This window comes from Sparus aurata, chromosome 3, assembly GCF_900880675.1.
Source record: "Sparus aurata chromosome 3, fSpaAur1.1, whole genome shotgun sequence".
Taxonomy (NCBI): domain Eukaryota; kingdom Metazoa; phylum Chordata; class Actinopteri; order Spariformes; family Sparidae; genus Sparus; species Sparus aurata.
In genome coordinates, this window is record NC_044189.1 from 10,681,971 (window position 1) to 10,703,210 (window position 21,240).

Consider the following 21,240-nt stretch of genomic DNA (forward strand, 5'->3'; position numbering starts at 1 on the left):
AAGGACCACAGCAGACAAGAGGGAGTGTGGCACTCGGGACAATGATTAGCATTTGGAAGGAAAAGCTCCTCTTCTCCTGTGGTGCTACATTTCTCAAGGACACATTAAATTGAGGAGTTGGCTCGGGGGGGGGGGGGGGGGGGGGGGGGGGGAATCATTTTATTTATTAATTTCAGCAAATCTGTTCTGAGGACTTGGCTAGATCAGGAGAAGCATCATAAAAGGCAAAGTGAGTAGGCAGAGTTGTGTCTCTGCAGGCTGAAATGCTGCAAGATGAGACTGGAATTCGAATCAGAGACACATTATACACTGATCTCATTTTGTTGCATGTATATGAAATTCAAGATCTAATTAAGCAAAATACTACTTCAAATATTATAGTTTTGCCATGAAAGGATAACCCATGAAAGAATGCAGAGATCACAAGAGGAACGTGAAGAAATTTAAGGGTGATATATAAATGTATACACTTAGAAAGAACAAGCTCATATGATGCATTGTTGAAAATTTTGTTGAATGAACATTTTTTCTTCTTTGGGAGCCCCAACTCTTTGATCGTTGATCAGGAAGTAAATGTAATATGGTAAAGGGGTCAGTACTGCTTCAAATCCAAAGCTGTGCTTTTGCCAAGCAGCCTGGTTCAGTTCAATTTAATTCATAACACCATAGAAAGGGGGTTTTTGCATTTTGATTATCAACAGTTGTCAGTGGTATCAAAAGAACCACTCCATATTGTCCTTCTGTTTAGGCACCTAGCATGCTGATTTGATGCTAAGAAGGTAGAGTTAAAACACTGCAGACCACTGGTTAATCAGAACAACCACAGTCATTTCATCATCTGTTCTGATGTAGGAATGCCCAAACTCTTGTTTGTTTCAGCAGTCTATTGTGTGGCTGATGCAGCCTTTCTCTCGAGCATAACTTGTTTGCTTGTTGTAATAAAACAACCACATACCAAGAAGAAAGTAAACAAAATGTGTGTTTGCTGCATGTATGAACTGTGTTGTTGAGCAAGAGAGAGCAACACAAACAGAGAGAGTTTCAGTTAATTGCAGCAGATTCTAAAGAGTTAAGACAAGTCACCTCTGTTTCTTAACTGCTGAAAAAGCTGCAACACCAAAAGCCTGACCAATAACAGTACTACTTAAGAGTACAGTCCACAGCGGCATTGCAAAACAGATCAAGGGTTTAGGAACATTAATTACAACCTACACCTGGGTTAAAAGGGATTTACACCCAAAGTGTTTTCATGGGAATGAGGCACGAGTGACTGTTGATAAAACACCTTGAGGCTGCTCCTCAGAATCTGAAATCGACAGGTCTGTATCTGAAAATCTTCTCACACTCAGAGCCAAGTCTCTCTCAAGCTGTTCTCTCTTTTTTTTTTCCTTCTAATTCTTCGTCCCATCTACTTCACTCTCATCCCATATATACAAACAACTGTGGAACACTGTGACTGACTGCAAGAACAGATTGTTGAAAAGCGTGGCCAGTTATCCAATTCTGAGCGATTATTTCAGCCCGTCCTTCCCTACAATGGCAGGCTTTTATACCTCACCTCGGAAAAGCTATAAAACAATTTTGTCTTCAGACGCGACCGACAACACATTGTAGAAACTACTTGAATGGCTTTCAGGTGTATCCACTGATAAAAAAGGGTTGGTGAGTTGAGGGATTTTTTGGCACGTGGCTTGAGAGAAGGAATTTCACAAACCTTCATATTTTATTATTCAAAAAGAGCTGATATATATTTAACATAACCAGAATAGGGTTAGAAAACACTGTGATGAGCCTATCAGCTTTCAACAGAATTTGAAAGAGTCTATTACATCAGAGAGGTCTTAAGCCGGAAACAAACGTTTATCTAATGGCCTGCAAGTGCATCAGTGCCAGCTGTAGGTTGCCGGGAGCCATAATGAGTCAAACTATTCTCAAAACACTCCTTAGACTTTTTATAGCAGCAGGTTAGCTGCATGCCAACAATGCCCACCGTTTCCACCAGGGAAACCTGTGCTCTCGGCGAGCACTCACATTACATTGTGCCTTCTGTCACTCTGACTGCTGGCAAGAAGATTGTAGTGGAAGGCAGGTGTTTAAATAATGACTCACCCCTCACAGGTTTGGGCTGATATAAAAGCATCCCTACTCTCCTACAGGTTTCTGTGTGGGCTGTTCTCTTGAATGAATGAGGACGTCTAAAAGTCAAAGTTGTCACAATTTGACAAATCAAAATGTTCCTTTCCATATAACTGCCTTGTGCCTCAAGACAAAAGTCCACAGCTTACACAAATACCTCCATAGTCCTGTCACTGAAGGGGTTAAACCCCCCACATTACGTCTAATGGATTTGTAGGGCCTTTTAACTTTCTTGATTAATATGTTGCGGGTGATTAATTTCAGTCTCGATATCACTCCCATTTCCCTGTTCAGCAGAAATGTCACCTTTGCCATGCAGGGAATCCAGGACTGTCATCTGTTTTCAGAGGTCAGCAAAAAAAAATGGGTATCCACTAGGGGTGTGGAAATTAATCGTTTGAATGATGCATCGCGATGTAGATGTGGACGATTATGCATCGATGCAGTGACCGCCATAATCGATTATAGCCTAATAACGTAACTTGTTGATTTTCGGGCCGCGCCAGTACGAGTCTGGCGTTTCAACCCTCTCTCAGCTCTACTCTTTCCGCCAGTTTACAATAACTACGGTAAATGTGTCTCATCTGATTGACGTCACCTCATTCGTTATGTGACATGGCTGAGGAAAAAGTCATTAAAAAATTCACCTAGCATTTTAAAGCGGCCGTCTTGAAACATTTCGGATTTAATGAAGACACTGACAAGTGTGAACTGGGTAAGGCACACGCGGGGTGTAAAGTGTCACACAAAAATCAATTACCTCTGGAATACCGCTAACTTGAGAAACCACGTTAGCTGTTTTCACCCGGAGAGGCTACCGTCAACATTAGCGGCTGCTAAAGAGACAGCAGACCCGGTCCAGCCAAGAACTGATGCAACGCTGCCAACTCTGCCACACAACTCGGAGAAAGGGGAGAGAATAACCCAATCTGTGGGAGCTTTTATCGGTAAGGATCTACGGCATTATTCTGTTGTTGACAACACCGGATTTCGTCACCTGTTGAAGACACTGGAGCTGGGATATAAGCTCCTGTCACACAGCCACTCAACAGAAAAGGTTACACCTGCACGTTACCACCTCCAGCCTTTTATTCACAGGCCAGCCGCCAGTCACATAGATTTTGACAAGACACGGCTCCAAATGTTTTTTGTTTTTTTTCCCTGTGACCAATAAAATTTTGGTCGGCTAATGAGTTTTTGGTCAACCAGTGCTTGGTCGACTATTTCGGGGCAGCCCTAGTTACCACGAAACCAAAGCCCAGGTAATTTCACAATGAGCCAAACTAATCGAGTATATTTCGGTAGGCTTAGCCAATCAGGGCAATGGTAAATATTTAAATCAGTATAACATATTTCATATGTCAATTAACATATTGTTAGCGAGTAAACATTACATAAACTCGTGGTTCTAGTTTTTGTGATGTTTGTGCTTTCTCAGAGCATCTAAAATGTTCAAATGTTGTATTTATCTGTAAAATAATGGCTTTTTATTGGTTTTCATTTTAATAATCTACATGCCACAAATTGGCTACAATTATAGTAAAACAATAAGGTTTGCATTACAACGCAAATTTGCAATTTGCATGTAATATGTTTTACAAATGCCCACTGTTTTCCATTTGCGAAGTGCTAATATTAACAGTAGACCTTACCTAACTTAAAAATTACCACCCAGTTTGTGTTTTGAACAACATGTTCGCATGGGCTGGGCAAGTGGTGTCTGCGTTGTATTCGTAGTAACTGACATTTCCTCACAATAATGTCAGAAGCAAAGCGTGTCACTTCATTAATACAGTTTAGAGTTATTTTGCCCACTTTCTGCATGTGTTACAAGCAGAAACACAAATTTCAGCTAATTTAGATCACGTAAAAGATGCTTCGTGGCTGTACTTGATAGCCTTTTGCTGCTCCTGACCTTCTCTATCATCACTTTTGAATGTCAATTAAGTCAGTATCGCAGCAGAGCTGTTGGCTGCTGTTCGACATTATGAGCTGTGATCAAAAATGTCTTACTTGTTCAGTTCTCTGACAACAGAACAGATGTTCAGACAGAAATACAACCCCAAATCCCTGACATGCTGGTTGCGGAAGACTAAAATTATCACTGACATTTGTTTGGCAAAATTATTGGCAATATGTGTTCGCATTTTTACTTTAAAGACACAGACATCAGGCCCTTTCAGCCTCTCGCAGGGGGTTAAATTCACTCTTTATTCACCTTGTTTCGTAGCTGGTATGGTTCCCCAGACTACCCGTCAGCTGCTCTACTTGATAACCCAGTTGATATGACAGCCCCGTGACAGGCTCGTCTTTCTCGGCCAGTCACAGATTGACAACCTATTCCAGCTGTCATTCTGTCCCGCTTGACACCACTCCATTCGTCCATCTGTCATTTCTCTTCGTCTGCCCAGAGCCCTCTTCCACCTACTCCTCCCCTCAACTGCTTCTCATTCATCTGTGTCCTACAATAATAAGAAAGCAACCCTGAGCAGTGGTGTCGTTGCCTGGCACTCGGCTGCTCTGGCGACCTGAAACAAAGCTGTGGCCTCGGACCACAATGCTTCGTAATGTCACACCAGGTGGGCTTGCCAGAGGCTAGGCTGTGACAATAAAGTCATCCGCTCTCAATGGGCCGATGAGAATGAAAACAAACAACAGCTGAACAACAGACACATCTGCACAGCAAAAACAAGAGGCCGTAATAGAGATGCCCCTTGGCAGACATACAATGGGCAAAGTAACGTTATACTTACCAATAATCCTTTCCAAAATAAAACCAAAAAAACTGAGGAAATCAAGGAAATAATCACGATTGTTTGTTCTGAGTATAATGAAAACAGGTGTCAATCATGTAAAAACCGCATTGCCACAAAAATGAGCAAAAGGGATACAAAACACAAACATAATCAGCAGCTCTTGTGTTTTCATTCCATTTTTGTCTTTAGTTTCTATGACAGTAAGAACATCTGTCTAAGAATTTACTGGAAGCTGTAGTAAACATTACCCTCTTGTTGCAAATTACTTAGAACTGCATGGGAGCCTAACATCTCAAGAAAAAATTGACAAGTTTTAGCCTTTCAAATGGAAATATTTGCTGGGTTTCTTAGTCTTATGTGATAGTCGGCTGAATAGCTTTCCCTTTTTGACTGTCAGATATCTCAACATGTTTCCTGGGTTTTGGGAGATCGTGATGGACAACTTGAGTTTTATGACTTTTTTATAGACCTAATGGGTAATCACCAATAAAAAATATTCATCAGTTGCGGCCCCAATCGTATCTGCTCCTCTTAAAAAGTATTTCATATATCTTTGACACATCCCAATTTTAAAGAGCTTTGGGAATCTATTGCATGGGCCCTCAGAGACCAACTAAAGTTCTGAGGCTAGTACTCTGGTCATGGGCATGAGCAGCAGAGTATGTTTAATTCCTAACACTTCTCTAGTGGTATAGACTGAAAACAATGTAATCCCACAGGACAACACGTACACATAAAACTGAAGTGACTAAATTTCAACTAGCATTTATCAATATTGTAACAAGAGAGGATAGTGGGGATGATTTAATGTGTTATCTACAAAGAGGTGGGAGAAGATGCAGAAGCTATTAGAGGCGCGGAAAAACGTATCCACTGATGTGTCTGGTTGCTTTTTTACAGTTCCTGAAGTGATTATTTGATTGCCTAGACGATTTTATAAAAACTAGTGCTTAGTTCTTTAGCTTCAGGCTAACAAATAATTAAATTATTAGCAAAACACTAACAGAAATTAGCATTGCGACTGTGATAACAGTCAGTGTGTTTACATGACACTCAAGAAAACCGAATTACTGGGTTAGTCCAACTATGATCGGATCTTTAAGATGCATGTATACACCTTAGTCTGACTAAAATCGGACCGGATCGGACTGATAGTCGCATTGCTCCTGCATGTATGCATTCCATCAGATCGGATCGGATCTTGCGTTCTGCGCAGGAGCGAGATTTTTTCCGTGGGGCCGTAAGCCGTAATATAGACGGACGGCGGCGGCAGCGTCTTTCCTCCGAAATCACCACAAGAAAGAGCGCCATTGTGCACCTAGTTTGTGTAATTATCATGTACACCATATACAAAATGTACAAAGATGTAGCTTCGTCTCGCTCTTCGTACGCCATCTTTCTTGAATGCCGAGGCAGCTGGTGACGTAAAGAGGTCAGCCGGAGGCATCTCTGTTACCACTAGTTGAAATGGGTACAGCGCCACCTAGCATACTGGGGTATGACATGCTCTGGCCCAATAATCCGATTTTCTTAACGGCATGTATACTCGGATAATTGCAGTTGTCAGGTTGAGTAGCATAGTCGAACGATGGCTGTAATCTGACTACGCTGTGCATGTAAACGCACTGAGTGTCTCAACAAACAATCCATTTTACTTCACACGCTTGATCTAAAATGAAACTTGCTCATACTTGCTCTGTGGAAAGTTGCTAACTGCACCGTCAACTCAAGCAGCTACTCTGCAGCTTCTCTGCAGCTTCAATGCATCTCCACACCTAACAGGTACGGAAACCTGACAGGGTCGAAACGAACTCAAAATACCCAGAGTTTAAAAATACAGCCAATACAGTGGAGACATTGCATGCCAGGAGCAGACAGCATGCATACAGTGTATGTTTTTTATTTCCCATTTCATTTATTATTCTTATAAATGCTAAATGGACTGCTGCATTATATAGGGCTGAAAAGATAGTTTTAAAATATCAAAAATAACAATAAGACATAATATCAATTGCAATACTTGTAGAATCACACTACATATCGAATTAGCACAAAAGTACCATGATATTATTGAATCTGGAGATAAGGATATCATCCAAGTCTTAGAGGCTATCTAATCATTCTAAGACAACATTTCTACAATCATAAGACGACATTCCTACACAATCGTTATATCTGAGATTATCTATGGTTATTGGTTGAGTTTATTTGCATTCATATAAAAACACTAAACAAGCTGTTTTGAACTGTAATAATCTCATCAAACAACAGTTTGAATTTAACAACCGGTTCACACTTAGACACCAAAATATGCTAGAAGCTTCCAGAAATCTTCATCATGAAACAAGGAACGACACCCAATGAAGAGATAACAGAGTCTAAATAACAGGAGAATACAAGGCATTTAAGAGGTGCCAAACTGACTGCTGGCCAATCATCTATCCAGGGATCCAGCCAACGGGCATATCAACACAAGCAGAATTAAGCAGGCAAATCTCAATGTGAAAACATGCAGTGGCAATTTCATATAACAGATAACCAGCTAACCGAGTACAGAACCCACATGACTAAATGACTGCATTAAACAGTAAGCAATAGCAATAGTAAGCACCACAGTTATTATTTGACCTTCATAATAACCTCTTCTTTGGGATTTATTTGATTAAGCGGCTCTTAGCCATCTACCTGCTGATACTAAACAGTGAATTCCTGGGGAGTTTTTTCCAAACTGCTGGAGGGATTATATCAGGAGGAGACAAACTACTCCAGAATAAGCTGAGTTGAGCTATTTTAACTATTCAGTAATGCTTTTGAGATGCTTTAAGCAGCTGATCTTATTAAATTGGCTCTGCTGTAAGTATTCTATCAGCTACAGAAGACTTTCAAATTTAACCTGAGGCTGATGCAGACAAAATAACAAATCAACCCTATCCTCCCCGCATAAAAGCATAATGCGAAGACATTACACATGAACATGCACTCACAAACAAACTGATGAAGCAGTGTTTGGAACAATGAAATCTCTTTGGCTCCACCACCAAAACCTCCCTCAGATTGAATGCCTGGCAGGCATTAATTTCTCCCTCTCCGCCTCCTACCATCCTACCAGCATTTCTCTCACTCCTTTGTCCTCTCAGTATGCAGGTGTGCTCGCCCACAGAGCTGCATGCTGACTCCTGTCAGTAAGAGGATGGGGATGTATGATAAGCACCGATCCTCTCTCTGTTCCCCCTCGGCCCCACTTCCACCCCACACCATGCAGAAATCATCAAGGACCACTTCAAAGCAGGTGTCAAAGAGAAAGGCAAAACAGGAAGGCTGAGCCAATATTCAAGAATTGTCTGACCAACAAGTATCTACAGTAACCACAGACAGAGCCACAAGACTTTCAAACAAGCAGATATTGTGTTTTCTCGTGCAAGTGTGGCTTCCCCTCAGAATAAAGACAACTTTAGGGTTGAGGCTGCACTTGCACCATCTCCACCTGTTGGTCTTTCACCACTTGGTCTTGACAGCTATTCTTCTGCCAAAACTAATTTTGCAACACCTTTTCCAAGGTCTATACTCAGAAAACCATATATTACGCGTCAGATATGTCTGAGGTCAGTGAGATGGAAGAGTGAACGGTTGTCTGTCATGGTGCTGGCGAAGCCCAAAGACAGACTGCTGACCGGTCACATACTTCTACTCCTGATGTACAGAATGCTATAGGAAAAAAGCAAAAGAGAATGCTGTCAATTACAATTACGATCATTTGTTAAGCGGACACATAGCTCCTTCTGTTTTACCCCGGACGGATGGGTTCTGCAGGCTGGGTGGTCATGGAAGGACAATCACAAAGCACACATGACAACGCAGAACAAACAGCTTGACAAAAGCTGCATCAACCACGCATCTCCACTCTGTGTGACACACACTGATATGAGAGCGTGTGTGTGCACGAAAGTTTGCCCAGAGTTTCCTTTTGCTTTTTTCTGTAAATGGTTCTCAGTGTTGTTGGAACCTTACCACATGGTTTAAGCTACTTTGTAAGTTTGCGGACCACCAAGTCCTTTTTGCTGCTAGTTTTACACTATAAAACACTGCTTTTTGCTTGCTCTTCACTGTCTTCACTATCAGAGCCTCTCCACTCTGTGGAGCCAAGTATTGCCTTTGCCGCCTTGTGGGAATACAAGTCTATATCAAGGACCAGCAGAAGGTGATATGTTTTCTCTCTACTAACCAACATGTGTGTACGCACACACACGCGCACACACGCGCACACGTCCAGGTAAAAACACAGTCTCTTGTGCAGCATGTTGAAATCAAGTTGACCACAATGTAACATCTGCGTGTTGTGGTAGCACCTACATCAAATTTAGAACATCAGAGTCCAACTCTTTCTAATCTATACTGTGATTAAAGTCACGTTTGGTCAACAGACACTGTTTCTCCATTATTTATTCAAGCCTCGTGTGTGAACATTGACCAGCCCCATGACGTGGCCACATCTGCCATCTCAAACACTTTGTGACATCATCTTCCTAGACAACACGTCGGCCATCTTGGCGCTCTCTCGCTCTACATGTTCGCCATCTTGGCGCTCTCTCTCTCTGGCTGTGTCTGAAATCACCCACTCATTCCCTACTCACTATATAGGGAGATCCAACATAGTGGACTATATAGTGGGCTCATCGGCAGAAAGAAAAACGCACTTTTGGACGACCATCGGTTGTACACTACTTTTCGTGATGTATTGTGGGACACTTTGAGTGCACTATATAGGGTATAATATTTCCCACTAGACATTCGGACAGCACTACAAGTCACCATGTAGTGCACTATATAGGGAGTAGTGAGTGATTTCGGACACAGCCTCTGACACACACAGACACACAGTCTCTGTTAGGGGTGTAACGGTTCACCAAACCCACAATTCGGTTCGAACTTCGGTTTTTGACTCACGGTTCGGTTCAAACCTTGGTTTTTAAAAACATACTGAAAAACCTTTTGGAAAACTTCCAATGTCTGGATTTTATATAGGATTGTTGCATTGTAATATCAAGAACATGAACATTATAAGTAAGTGTAACACTTCTATTAATCCAGGAATACAAAAAATAAACACTTGTCTTAAGGCCAGTCTACATCGTCTAAATAAAATAAAAATGAAAAACTTCTTACACCAGTCTGAGGTATAACAAAAATAAAAAGCAGTCTAAATTTTTTTGGCGTTGTCAGTTGTCACGGGAATGGTGACGTTTGGTCTGTCAATCTTCCATTCTGATACAGCTGCCTGTAGTATTTCCGACAGATGGTCACTTGTGACTTTTCAGCTGAATTTAGCTCCGAGCAGACAGGAAGTCAATCACCAAAACAACAATATGACCTCTGATTACTTTTCAAAATAAAACACTCCGTGTTGACACCAGCACGCACTTCTCAAAAAAGAGACAAACACCAGCTCTTCTACTAATCCTTCGGTCGGGAACAATTCGTGTTGTTGTGTTTAAAACACAGACTTATAACTGCGGTCGCGAGTGATCATGTGGTTATCGTGGGAACTCCTCGCCTCGCTATGCCAGCTGTCGACCATACTGCGGCGTGGCGGACAGCGAAGTAAAACCAGATCGGAGCCTTAATGCTGTGGACACGCATCCAGTGGAAAATCGGGGTTAATATCAACTGGAAACCCAAAATGTCTCCACACAGCTGATCGGAGTGTGACTGGGAGATCTGTTAGCTCAGGTTTATTAGACATCTTGCAGAAATGAAACTAACCTGACACGCCTGTGCGGTAGGAGCGGGCGGGGATGAACCGAGGTTTGGGAAGATAGAATGAGTTTCTGAAATCCTTGAGTTTCTGTCCTTTGAACCGAGGTTTTCGGTTTCGGTTCAGAACCGTTACACCCCTAGTCTCTTTGCATTAGTTTCATAATTTAGTGGCTGTAGTTGAATGGTAGATGTTTATTGTATATTGTACAGAGCAGTGATTATTTTATTTAGTGTGAGCCCTTCCTTTGAGACCATTTTACCTTTACCTTTGTACCACAACAGTGGATAAAATTCAGCTCTGCAACCCAAGTTTATTTGGGCCAACTCCAAGATCAGTTCCAGTAGAGGATATAAATATTAGGCACAATGCTATTTGAACATTTATATGAAGACATTCAGTCTGCACAATACAAGTAGAACAGTGCAATAATATTGATGTGATCTTTGTGAAATGGTCTTGCTAAAGAACTCTTTGAAATCCTACCTTCTAACAACTATATCAACAAATTGCTTACATAAACCCTGTATCAGATCTTTTCTGTCCAACAATAACATCTTTAGTCAGCGTCATTCCAGCCTTCATAAAACATTTTCAAAGCCAAGGCATTGACTTGCTGAATGAATAAAAAACACAGCCTCAATACTTTAGTTCAATCCTGTGTAAATAACAGTGTTATACTTCAGCCAACCAGCAGCTGCAGGAGACTACCCACATTTGTTTTGAGGATTCTTGGAAGCTGTCCTTCAATCAAACATCAAAGCTGTCACAACACATTAATGTGAAGTTATGTGACGAAATCACAGAAACCTGCATTATCATCTCTGTCAAAATGTTCCCACACAACCAAAGCACTCCTTTTTCACTGCCAGGTCATGTTGGTTCACACTTTCAATTCTGTGTTTTTCTGTCACAGCAATCAAACTAGTAGGAAACAGTCATTTGGAAATGGATAATAACCATTACATGAATTTGTTGTGTAATTTCAACTGTTTTGGTTGATGAATTTTTATTTATGTTTTTGAAACTATTTATAGATTATCTGTTATGGAGCAATGTCCTGAAGTTAAGTAAATTTACTAACTTAATTAAGCTTTGTAGACCCAGCACAGTATAGCAAACACCGCCATCTACATCTTTTATGTGAAGATGTATGCACCACATTTGGGTGTAATCAGCTGCTTGTATTGTTGCCATGTCTGAAAGTGATAGGAGTACACGATCCCAGTCTTTACCCTTCAATAAAGAGCCAAGAGTTAGAACACAGTGCTAGAAGCCGTCAGAGAACAATGCTCTTAAAATCTCATTAGCAGTGACTGCCAAAACTAGTGGGAAGACTGTGGTTCAGCAAAGGTAGGGCAGAGGAACCGCTCAAGGTAATTTGTAATGAATAATGGCAATTGGCTTCATTGTACTGTACTTGCTTATGCAAGCAGTGGGCTATGCTGACCCTCTCCCACCCCCACGTAATTAAATGTCAAATTAAACAAACACTAAAACAGGCTCTAAACACAAGCTTATAAGGTGCGGTGAGCACACAAAACACAAATATTGCTCCGAATAACACAGCAGAGGCAATTCATCACACTAACAAATTGGGCTACATCTCAGTGCCATTATCCTCCATCAAGACATCTGCGACTCGTGTGGCCTCCGGCTGCTGACAGGCACCTCTTGTTAGGTGGCAATCTTGCAAATGTGTTCAGAATGGCCCGGCCAAATTGGCTGACAGGCAAATTGTGGGCAAAAAACTGGGGCACTGGCTACCACAATTCAGTGTGAATGAAACGAGTGGTGCCTTTCACCTTTATAATGTGTACCGCCCTGTTGTTAGTGTCCTGAGCAGCATCCTGGAATAGCTTGCAAAAGAGCTGAATGCACATTATCTACAGCCAAGAGGGTAACCTTTAGAGGGTATGAAGTCAAAAGGAGGAGATTGAACTACACAGTCAAGTGACATAGAAATGTTCTTGCTGTGTAACTGGCAAACTTAAGTATTGCTAGATGGGCCTTTATTGTTAATTTAATGCCAACTACAGCTGCAACAAGCAGTCTATCAATACACTTTTTGGATAACCGTTGATCATTAAAGTAATGTTGTGCAAAAAATGTCCTGCTTTTTCATGTTTCATATCGTATTACCCTGAATTTTGGATGAACAAAACAAGAAATTTAAAGACAACCTTTGACTTAGAGAAACTGGAATTTGTGATTTTAGATGGAAGAATTAATTAGTCAGTCTAGACCAGGGCCGCCCTTTAGAGGCCCAAAACCTAAACTCAACAGTGGGCCACAGACTTAAAGCAAACACCTCTCATTATTGCCAACTTTGGAACATCTGCCCCCTACATTAGTTGCAGAAGTCAAAAAAGAAACAACTAAATATGGTATGAAGTTGGACTGTTTGTATTCCTTTCATTGTGCTAGCCATCGGTGTCCCCATCCCTGACACTCCTCCTCATCACAGCTCATCTACACTTGCCTCTAGGTGCCTTGGAACAGATCTGTCTCTCCCCGTCTCACACACACGGAGCACACCTCGGACTCAGAGACTCCCCCTCGTGCTTTTCCTGACACTAGCCTGCTGGGAGGCCCGGCCTGAGAAATAGCACTTAATCATCAGTGGCTTGACATCCAGTCTCCTGACTGTGAAGGAAGCAGCAAATAAAAAAGTTCTGCAAGGAGAGCATTGGCTTTCTCGTGTCCTGCAAGTGTTCTGTGGGACCAGGGGGGAGACAAAGGAGCTGAGGTATGCTGTGCAATGGCTAATCAGTTAGAGTCTCCAATATATATAACAGAATAGCTTACACATTAGAAACCCACCTATAATGGCTGAGGACGGGCAATCACAAAAACTTTTTCTGCTGCAGGTAACTGGCTCCGTCTCAACGCTGAATATTTCATAAGCCGTTGGACAGTCAGTCGGGGGTTTAGCCAGGGATCACAGCTCCAGCCAAGAGTCTGGTAGGAAGATCAATCATGACTTATTCTCCATTTTCCCACACTACTGCACCAGCTAACGTGTTGCTGTGCCAGCAGCTGCTCCCGGGATGGCCTAATCTACTTTGAGCTAGACGTCATGTTTTTTTCTTTTTTTTGTGTGTGTGTGAAAAAGACAAGAGGGGGGAAAGGTGGCGAAGAGAGTACACACAAAAGCTGCTACACCCATTCATTTAGCTGTCTTTAAAAAAAAAAAACAACATCAATTGTGGGGAGTTTTCGTTTTCACAGCACTTAACTTTCAGCATCAACGGCTTTATTTTCAAAAGGGGGTCGGAAACACTTTCTGAGGCGTTAGCTGATAGCAAAGTGTTGTTTGAGAAAGTGGATGATTGTAATGGAATCTGTGAAACTACTGACATCACAGGTGTTAAAATCACACTTCTCTCGTTTTGCAATTAGGCAGGTGAATAACACGATCATTTCTCTGTGTCTAGCGGGACGTTATGTCACTCCTACGAAAAGGTCTGAGCTTCTGTATAAGTTTCCGTCTATTGTGGTGTGTAGGACTGCCAGTTCTGCAGGTTTGCAACTCTAATTAGGATATTGACAGAGCGGCTGAAAGTGCCTGTTACAGTTTTTTTAGATTTTTGTTTCCCAAAGAAAATAAATCTAATCCGCTAGAGCCAAATACAAAAGGGAAAGGCAGGTGAAAGAGAGCATGCAGGCAAAAAGGATCAACTGAGAGACAGTGCAGAAATAAGACGGCGTGTTTTAGAATATGTTGGGAACTTTTCCAATTGACTCTTGGCCGGAAAATCTTCTCTTAACCCAGTAAAGCTGCTGTGGTGAGTGTGCACACAGATGGTAGAGAAACACTACTGGAGCAGATGGCAAGAAAATGACAATGCCTACGACTCTCACCTTAACCTACACATTACCTTTTCAGCCTATCCAAAACAATTTCAAGACTCAATGTTTCATGCAGTGAAATGTACAAGTTGTAACATTTCTGATAAAGCACCACTGGTATTGATCCCTACTTGAAGTATCAAAATATTGGGACAAAAAAACAGTTAGATTTGGAAATTATGCATCTGCATGAGGGGAAATACCTCTCCAAACCACCAGGTAGCGGTAGTCCATATTAGTCTTTCAATAAGGCAAACCAGAAGACTTTGTTGACTCTCTCACTGTCGCCAATTCTACATGCTCATTCTGCAAATAAGCATCCAGTGGTAATGCTGAGGGACGAACCACAATAACTAGGGTCATAGCGGCTCACAGATAGCTCTGACATTAGCTAACGGCCAACCTTTGGCTTAGTGTATTAGGGCCCACGGGGCTGAATACCATTTTTGGGGATTTGAAGCTTAAGTTACAATAACCGTCGAATATTCAAAGCTTTGAGATGGAGAGGGTGTGTGTGTGTGTGTGTGTGTGTGTGTGTGTGTGTGTGTGTGTGTGTGTGTGTGTGTGTGTATAAACAGCACAAGCCATCAATGTTATGGCCATAACTAACTCAAATACTTCACATAATGTAGTAATTAAAAGTCTAATAAGAGAAAACAGAAATCAAAGTCTCAAATGTGAACTTGGTGAGCGAGTTTGCAAGTGTGGAGGGTTGGGCTTTATCACGGCCCTGTGCTCGTGGAACCACATCTGTGCATGTAGAGCAGAAATCTCACTTTGAGACTACTTCTGTGCCTCAGAGGAGCTCCGTTTCTCACTCTCTTTATCAGGCTTTCGCTTCTTCTTTTTAGCCGACGCAACGGCTCTTTCCTTCGAACGCTGATTTGGACGTTGATTACCATGGCGACAGAATAAGCTTTTGGGTCAGCCATAGCGCAACTTTCATTAGTTATGTGACCAACGGTTAAAAGTGCAAAGTATTTAATTCAAAATTCATGTGATAAAGCAAAAACTAAAATTCTTCCAACTAACCATAGTGTGCACATTTTGGTGCTATTCAAATCTACAAATTGATTCACACCGCTTTAGAGGAATTTGCTGCTAAAGGCTATGGAACATCCATCTAGACCTTGAACAAAGCTCCAGTCATGCGAAGCAGCAGCAGTTCTGATATTAGCTGAAGGGAGAGTAAGAGTCTTAGTGTCTTTATGTGTGTGTGTGTGTGTGTGTGTGTGCAACTATACCAGAGTATCCACCTTGTTATTAGCCTGACAGAGACTTTCCTCTCACCTCACTCTATTGTCAGAATGGACTCTGTTTCCTGACAGAACCGAGGTTGCAAATCTTCCTAGGAAAAGCTCCCAATCCCGCACACACCGTACAGCTTTCTGTCTAGCTACATCTTTCTCCCACAAACTCAATAAACTAGACAGAGCTTTTGTCTGAAAGTCAACTCCAGGAGCAGGAACAAATCTTTCTCCTCTGAGGAGCAACAGTAGCAGGCTGGTGAATGCTGGTGCTTAAAAAATAAATAAATAAAAAAGATATCTGGGTTGGGGGGGGGGTGTCAGACCTCCACAGGGTGAAGTCTAGCTGGCACTCACAACAATATTCTCAGCAGAAATTATGATGCGACTCTGCCAATTAAAAAAAAGATTGGGCATTAATTTGGAATTGGTAAAAGTCAGTAAAATGCATTTTTAAGTCAAGACACAACTTAAGAAGTTAATTACTTTCATGAATGGAGAAGAGAAAAAAATCTCACTTAAATGCCAACGAAAGCACCCTGCAGTCTTTGGATAATCAACAGATATTAGGAGAGCAAAATGAGCGCAGCCAGATTACAGTCAAGTCATATCAGAGACTCGCCTACAAATCAGTACAGCATGTGCTGTTTGCATACTGCAGAATAAGCCTGACATTTGGAGCTTGTGAAAATCCAAACATGATTCTTCAAATTGCCAGCTCGTTTAACGTAATAGTTTGATGCAGATAATTTGAAGCTCTTTGCAGAGGGAGGGAAAAAAAAATAAAAATCAATAACAGCATCCAAGCATTCAGAGGACAACGGCACTAATCATGTATGTCTGGGAGGGATGGCAACAATCCCCATCCTGCAGTTGTAAAAATGTAAAATTTGATTCCTCATCGTCAAAAAAGGTGAAGAGGTTGTAGTGCGTGATGCAACATTAATATACAAACATGCTTTTTGAGAGCGATGTAGTCCAATCTCATTCTAAGAGTCAACAGAATACATCTTTAAATAATGTCCCACTTAATATTCTTGGCATAAGAAAAAAGAAAAAGCCTGTACTTGCTGGGGTCAGGTTTATGTGTTAATCTATACAATAGCTTTAGTGTTATTATGGCTGCCATACACACTGAAGATATCCCGAGAGTGTTAACGATTGTTTAAATGTAGGGCAATAGTTTTCAGCAGGCTGATCAAGATTACACATGGGGTCAAAAGATGACTGGAGAAAGGAGTGGTGTTGCAAGATTTATAAAGAGGTCTCCACAGATATATTACTGGGTTAAATCTCTTTTTTGATAAAAGGTATTTTGCATATGAAATGATGATTATTTGCAGTACTTCTCTTTCCAGTAATTAACAAGTGGACCATTCTATAAAAATAAATAAATAAATAAAAACACAGCATCACTTTGTGGCTAAACTCACAAATTTGCACATTTAAGCCGGCAACAGAAGGTTTCATCCAAGCGTGTCTTTGTTTTCGGGGTCCAAGAGAATTTTTTTCTGAGAACAACAGATGTAGACTTCTCCTAGCTGTGAGGGCTTTTAAACTTTTGAATATCAAAGGGTGCCTTTGCTTTCCTTTCTGTGACATGTTGCCAAAAGAGGAGCTTGCCGTTTTCACTCAGTACCGCTGGAAACTGATACCGCTTTACATTCCGTTTCTCACTTTCACCGTGAAGTGCAGCTGAAAACCACAGTTAATATGGCAACTTTGCATGAGAGGATACGAAACTTTCATGTCGCAATTATCCTGTCACACATAATTTTGATTCAGAATAGTATTCATAAAACTTATATTTTACTAAAACGTAGTGGAACTTTAACCTTTCAGTTTGGTAGGATACATATTTGCATTGCAAAAAAACATTAAAAAGGATCTTAAATAACTAATCATGAAGTCTTCCTGCATAAATAAAGGATAATCAAATAATTAGGAGTGTCACGATTACTATTTCAAACAAGCCTGCAGTTTAAATAATCAAAATCTGATGCAGTATTGAGGAAGTCATTTAATAGCAAAAAATTAGAGTCTGCCATGTTGTGATGATATTTATCTTGATGTATCTTTTCTTCTCTCCTCTACCATCTGGAAACTTCATGGTGCATTCAGGTGCGCTAGTTAAATTCTCAAATATGCCAAGGATATGTGCCAACAGGGATGTCAGGGTGCGTTCAAGTGCATCTCTCAAAACATGTAAATGACAGTCGTCAGGGCATAAAGCCTAACATCAGTATAGCTGTCAGTGCTAAAAAAAATTTTTTGAATAGAATATCAAACAAATCGTGACCGTAAAACCGTCCATACAAATGATGGTAACTTCACCTCCTTGGTTTTAGTTTGAAATCTGTAGTATCTACGCACAGTGTTGTTCTTATGGGGGATACAATTTGCAGGCAATGGCATCTGCCTTGGTGACAAGCTTAGGCAATTCAACACCAATATAAGACTGTATGTCAGCGAGTGACACAGCCATTACAAGTCATTCATGTGGAGATATTTGCGATTATCTTGACTGTCCCAAATTTAAAATCACAATGGTCAACTTGTGGTTTTTATCTCAATCCACATAAAAATCTTTTATCGTCCCATCCCTAATAGCAACGGTGTGACCACCCAGGACGTTAATCAGATATATGAAGGCTGTATAGAAAGAATGCAGCTTCTAATGCATGTGTGTCACTTGGTACTACTCATTACTAAAGGTCAGTCGCTTGCGCAAATTCCAGTCATGGCAGGATCAAGCATTTTCTGAACCATGTTGAACCTCCCATTGCCCCGAGCCGTGGCCCTTGGCTGTACAATGCAATCAAGTTATCAACGTAATTGAAGAGGCGAGTGTCACCCTGAACATGATGGAGCACCTGTCCTTGAAAATTAATAAATGAATGCATCCGTCGTGCTGTCTCGTTGAGTGTTAAGAGGAGCAGTGAGGCAGTGACAGTGCATCGCAACCAGGCGGACGCTCATGGACCCATGTGACACTAGTTCCACCGCGGAATAATCCTGCATTGTGATGACGGACACATCACAGCGGATCAATTGGCTTCCGGGTTCTAAAGCAGTGTGCTCTTTCTTGATGACCACCTGCTAGGTCCCGTATGCACTTAGGATGCATGGAGCATTTATTTAAAATTAAAATAAAAAACCCAACGGGAAGTTGTGGTAAACTTTCGTTACAGCCTCAATCAATCATATCGATCACTGCTGCAGCGATCACCCCCCGTACGGGAAACAATCTCAACTTCACACACTTCCACTGAATTGAGATTAACCACACGCTCAGTTCAGTGAAATCGTGAACCACTTCCCTGACGGTTATTCACACGTTTCCTTCCTCAAGCAGTATCTGCAAAGTGACGCCTCCTCGTGCAGCTCATCAAAGCTAATATTTGAGAGTTATTGTTGGGTAAATGCTAACTAGATGAACATTATAGCAGTGGTCAAAGCGGACAAGGTAGCTGTGTGTCTCGATTAAATGTCAAGGTCCCTCAGATGGACTACACATCAGGACGCTGACCCCTGTGTATTCAAAGTGTTGTCGAAAGCAGTTTATCTTGAATGCGAGGAGCTAACGTAACAGAACAGTGGAGCGGTTAAAGCTGCGTTCAAAACAGTGAAAGACCTCTAAACAGTGAGATCAATAAATGTCATCTTTAGTTTGATTTTTTTCTTTTTTTAAATGACACACTCGAGCGAGCCGAACCTCAGTATATTGCCCCTGGAAGCAACTCAAGCTGCCCCTGATGAACGTTAGCTAGCTTACCATGGATCAAACTCGTGGATGATGCTCTCGAACCGGATCACCGCGAAAAGTCTGGAGCTGAATCCCGCCAGGCAGGCCAGGAAAAGAATGCTGAAGGAGAGTAAAGACTGCCACCCGGCTGGCTGTGTCAGTCCGCCAGACAGGCCTACTTTGCCCCCTCCTCCACCCGCGGCGCCGGGTCTGCTGTTCCCGTGCACCGACCCCCCGGCATTGGTGGACGCTTTGTGCTTGCCGTCGCTGGCTGCGTGGTGCTCCGCCATTTCTGCGTGCGGTGTCGGTTGGATTTGCTCGAGCGTCCCTCCTGCCACGCTCCCGTGTCTCCCTCCGCTCCGCGCTGCCGTGAAACCCCCCTGACTATGTGTCCGCTCTCCTTAGGTATTCTCTCCTGTGAGTCCAAAGGGTATATATAAATATATATATATCTCTAAATTCAGTATCGCTACACCGAGAAGCAGCCGTTACATCCCGAAACGCACACTCATGCGCCACATACCGAGCTGCAACAGTCAACTCGCTTCACGATTGAACGCCGGTGGAAAGGGGCGGGAGGGATGAGATGGGCGGGGCGTGAGAGAGCTCTGGCGGCCTCTCACAGATCGACAGGTACGAGGGGGCGGGGCCTCACGTCTCGAAGCCAATCAGACAGCAGCACCGGCTTGATAGACAAACGATTCCACCAATGGGATCACACCAAATTATGCCTGCGACTGATTGAAATGAGGATTATCCCCTGTTATATATAAAATTGAGTCATTCTGCTGCTCACTATAAATAAGATCCTTATTACTCGGCTTAAAGTTGGCCGTATGGAGTGGAATTAGTCATTTTTCATAGAGATAACAAAGGGGAGATTATCTAGAAGGTAACTGATTCCTCATAGCTAAAAGCCATGGGCAGGTGTGTGAAGATAAATGTTCTCTGAGTGCAATATTCTGTTGCCCTTGGATGTTCTGGACTGGGTGGTGGAGTGGTAATAAAGATTGATGTGTCTCATCATTATTATGTCCCCCAGCAAAGACGAGAACACAGCATTCATCACTCTCTTAAACTCAGGATGTACTTTTTCAACTCCCCCCCCACCCACCCAAAGCCCCCGAAAGCCAATATTGGAGTAAGACACCTTTATTTGGGGAAGATTTCAAATAAATTCTCAAGTTTTTGATTGATTGTATACATTCATTTTGTGCTGGCGCTGTTTCATATAACCAAGAGACAGAGGCAGGAAGTGTTATTGATTTATCTGAGATGTGGCTCACTCCCAGGGGGGTGGGCTAGTCTGACAGTCCTCCTCTGTGTAATATCATAGATGGAGACAACTTCGCACCGAAGTCAGAGTGGACGAAAAACCTTTTTCCCATCTCCTCGAACATTTGTTGCGCATAATGCTGAGCAATGCTTCACCTCACACTGAAATAACCCCTTGCAGCACTGCAGAGTCAGAGGAGCCTGTTTCCGAAAGAGCAGTAATCGATTGACTGACCTTCAAAAACTAAACATTATCACTGGTATACATTTAAATTATTCATTCAAAGTGTTTATGTATTGCCTGTAATTGCAATACCCGCTACCTTGTGTATTTTATGGGAATGTTTTAAACAGATGCAGAGCACACACTCTCATAATCAGTTTTAAAGTTTTTTCATGCATGCTTTTCTGTTTACAACATAAAACATGAAACAAGTTCTTAATTGCATCCACTTTTCGTACCTTTGATTCGAGAGT

General features: G+C 41.9%; 1 protein-coding gene across 1 annotated transcript in view; it reads right to left on the reverse strand.

Annotated features, from left to right (window-relative positions):
- Nucleotides 1–20,040, reverse strand: part of LOC115576944 (dolichyl-diphosphooligosaccharide--protein glycosyltransferase subunit STT3B) — a 90,485-nt gene extending 70,445 nt beyond the window's left edge. Inside the window, exon 1 of the mRNA XM_030409648.1 lies at nucleotides 19,519–20,040. Within this exon, the coding sequence (XP_030265508.1) occupies nucleotides 19,519–19,778 (260 nt within the window). The 5' untranslated portion in view covers nucleotides 19,779–20,040. The remainder of the gene's footprint in view (nucleotides 1–19,518) is intronic.
- Nucleotides 20,041–21,240: the final 1,200 nt, after the last annotated feature.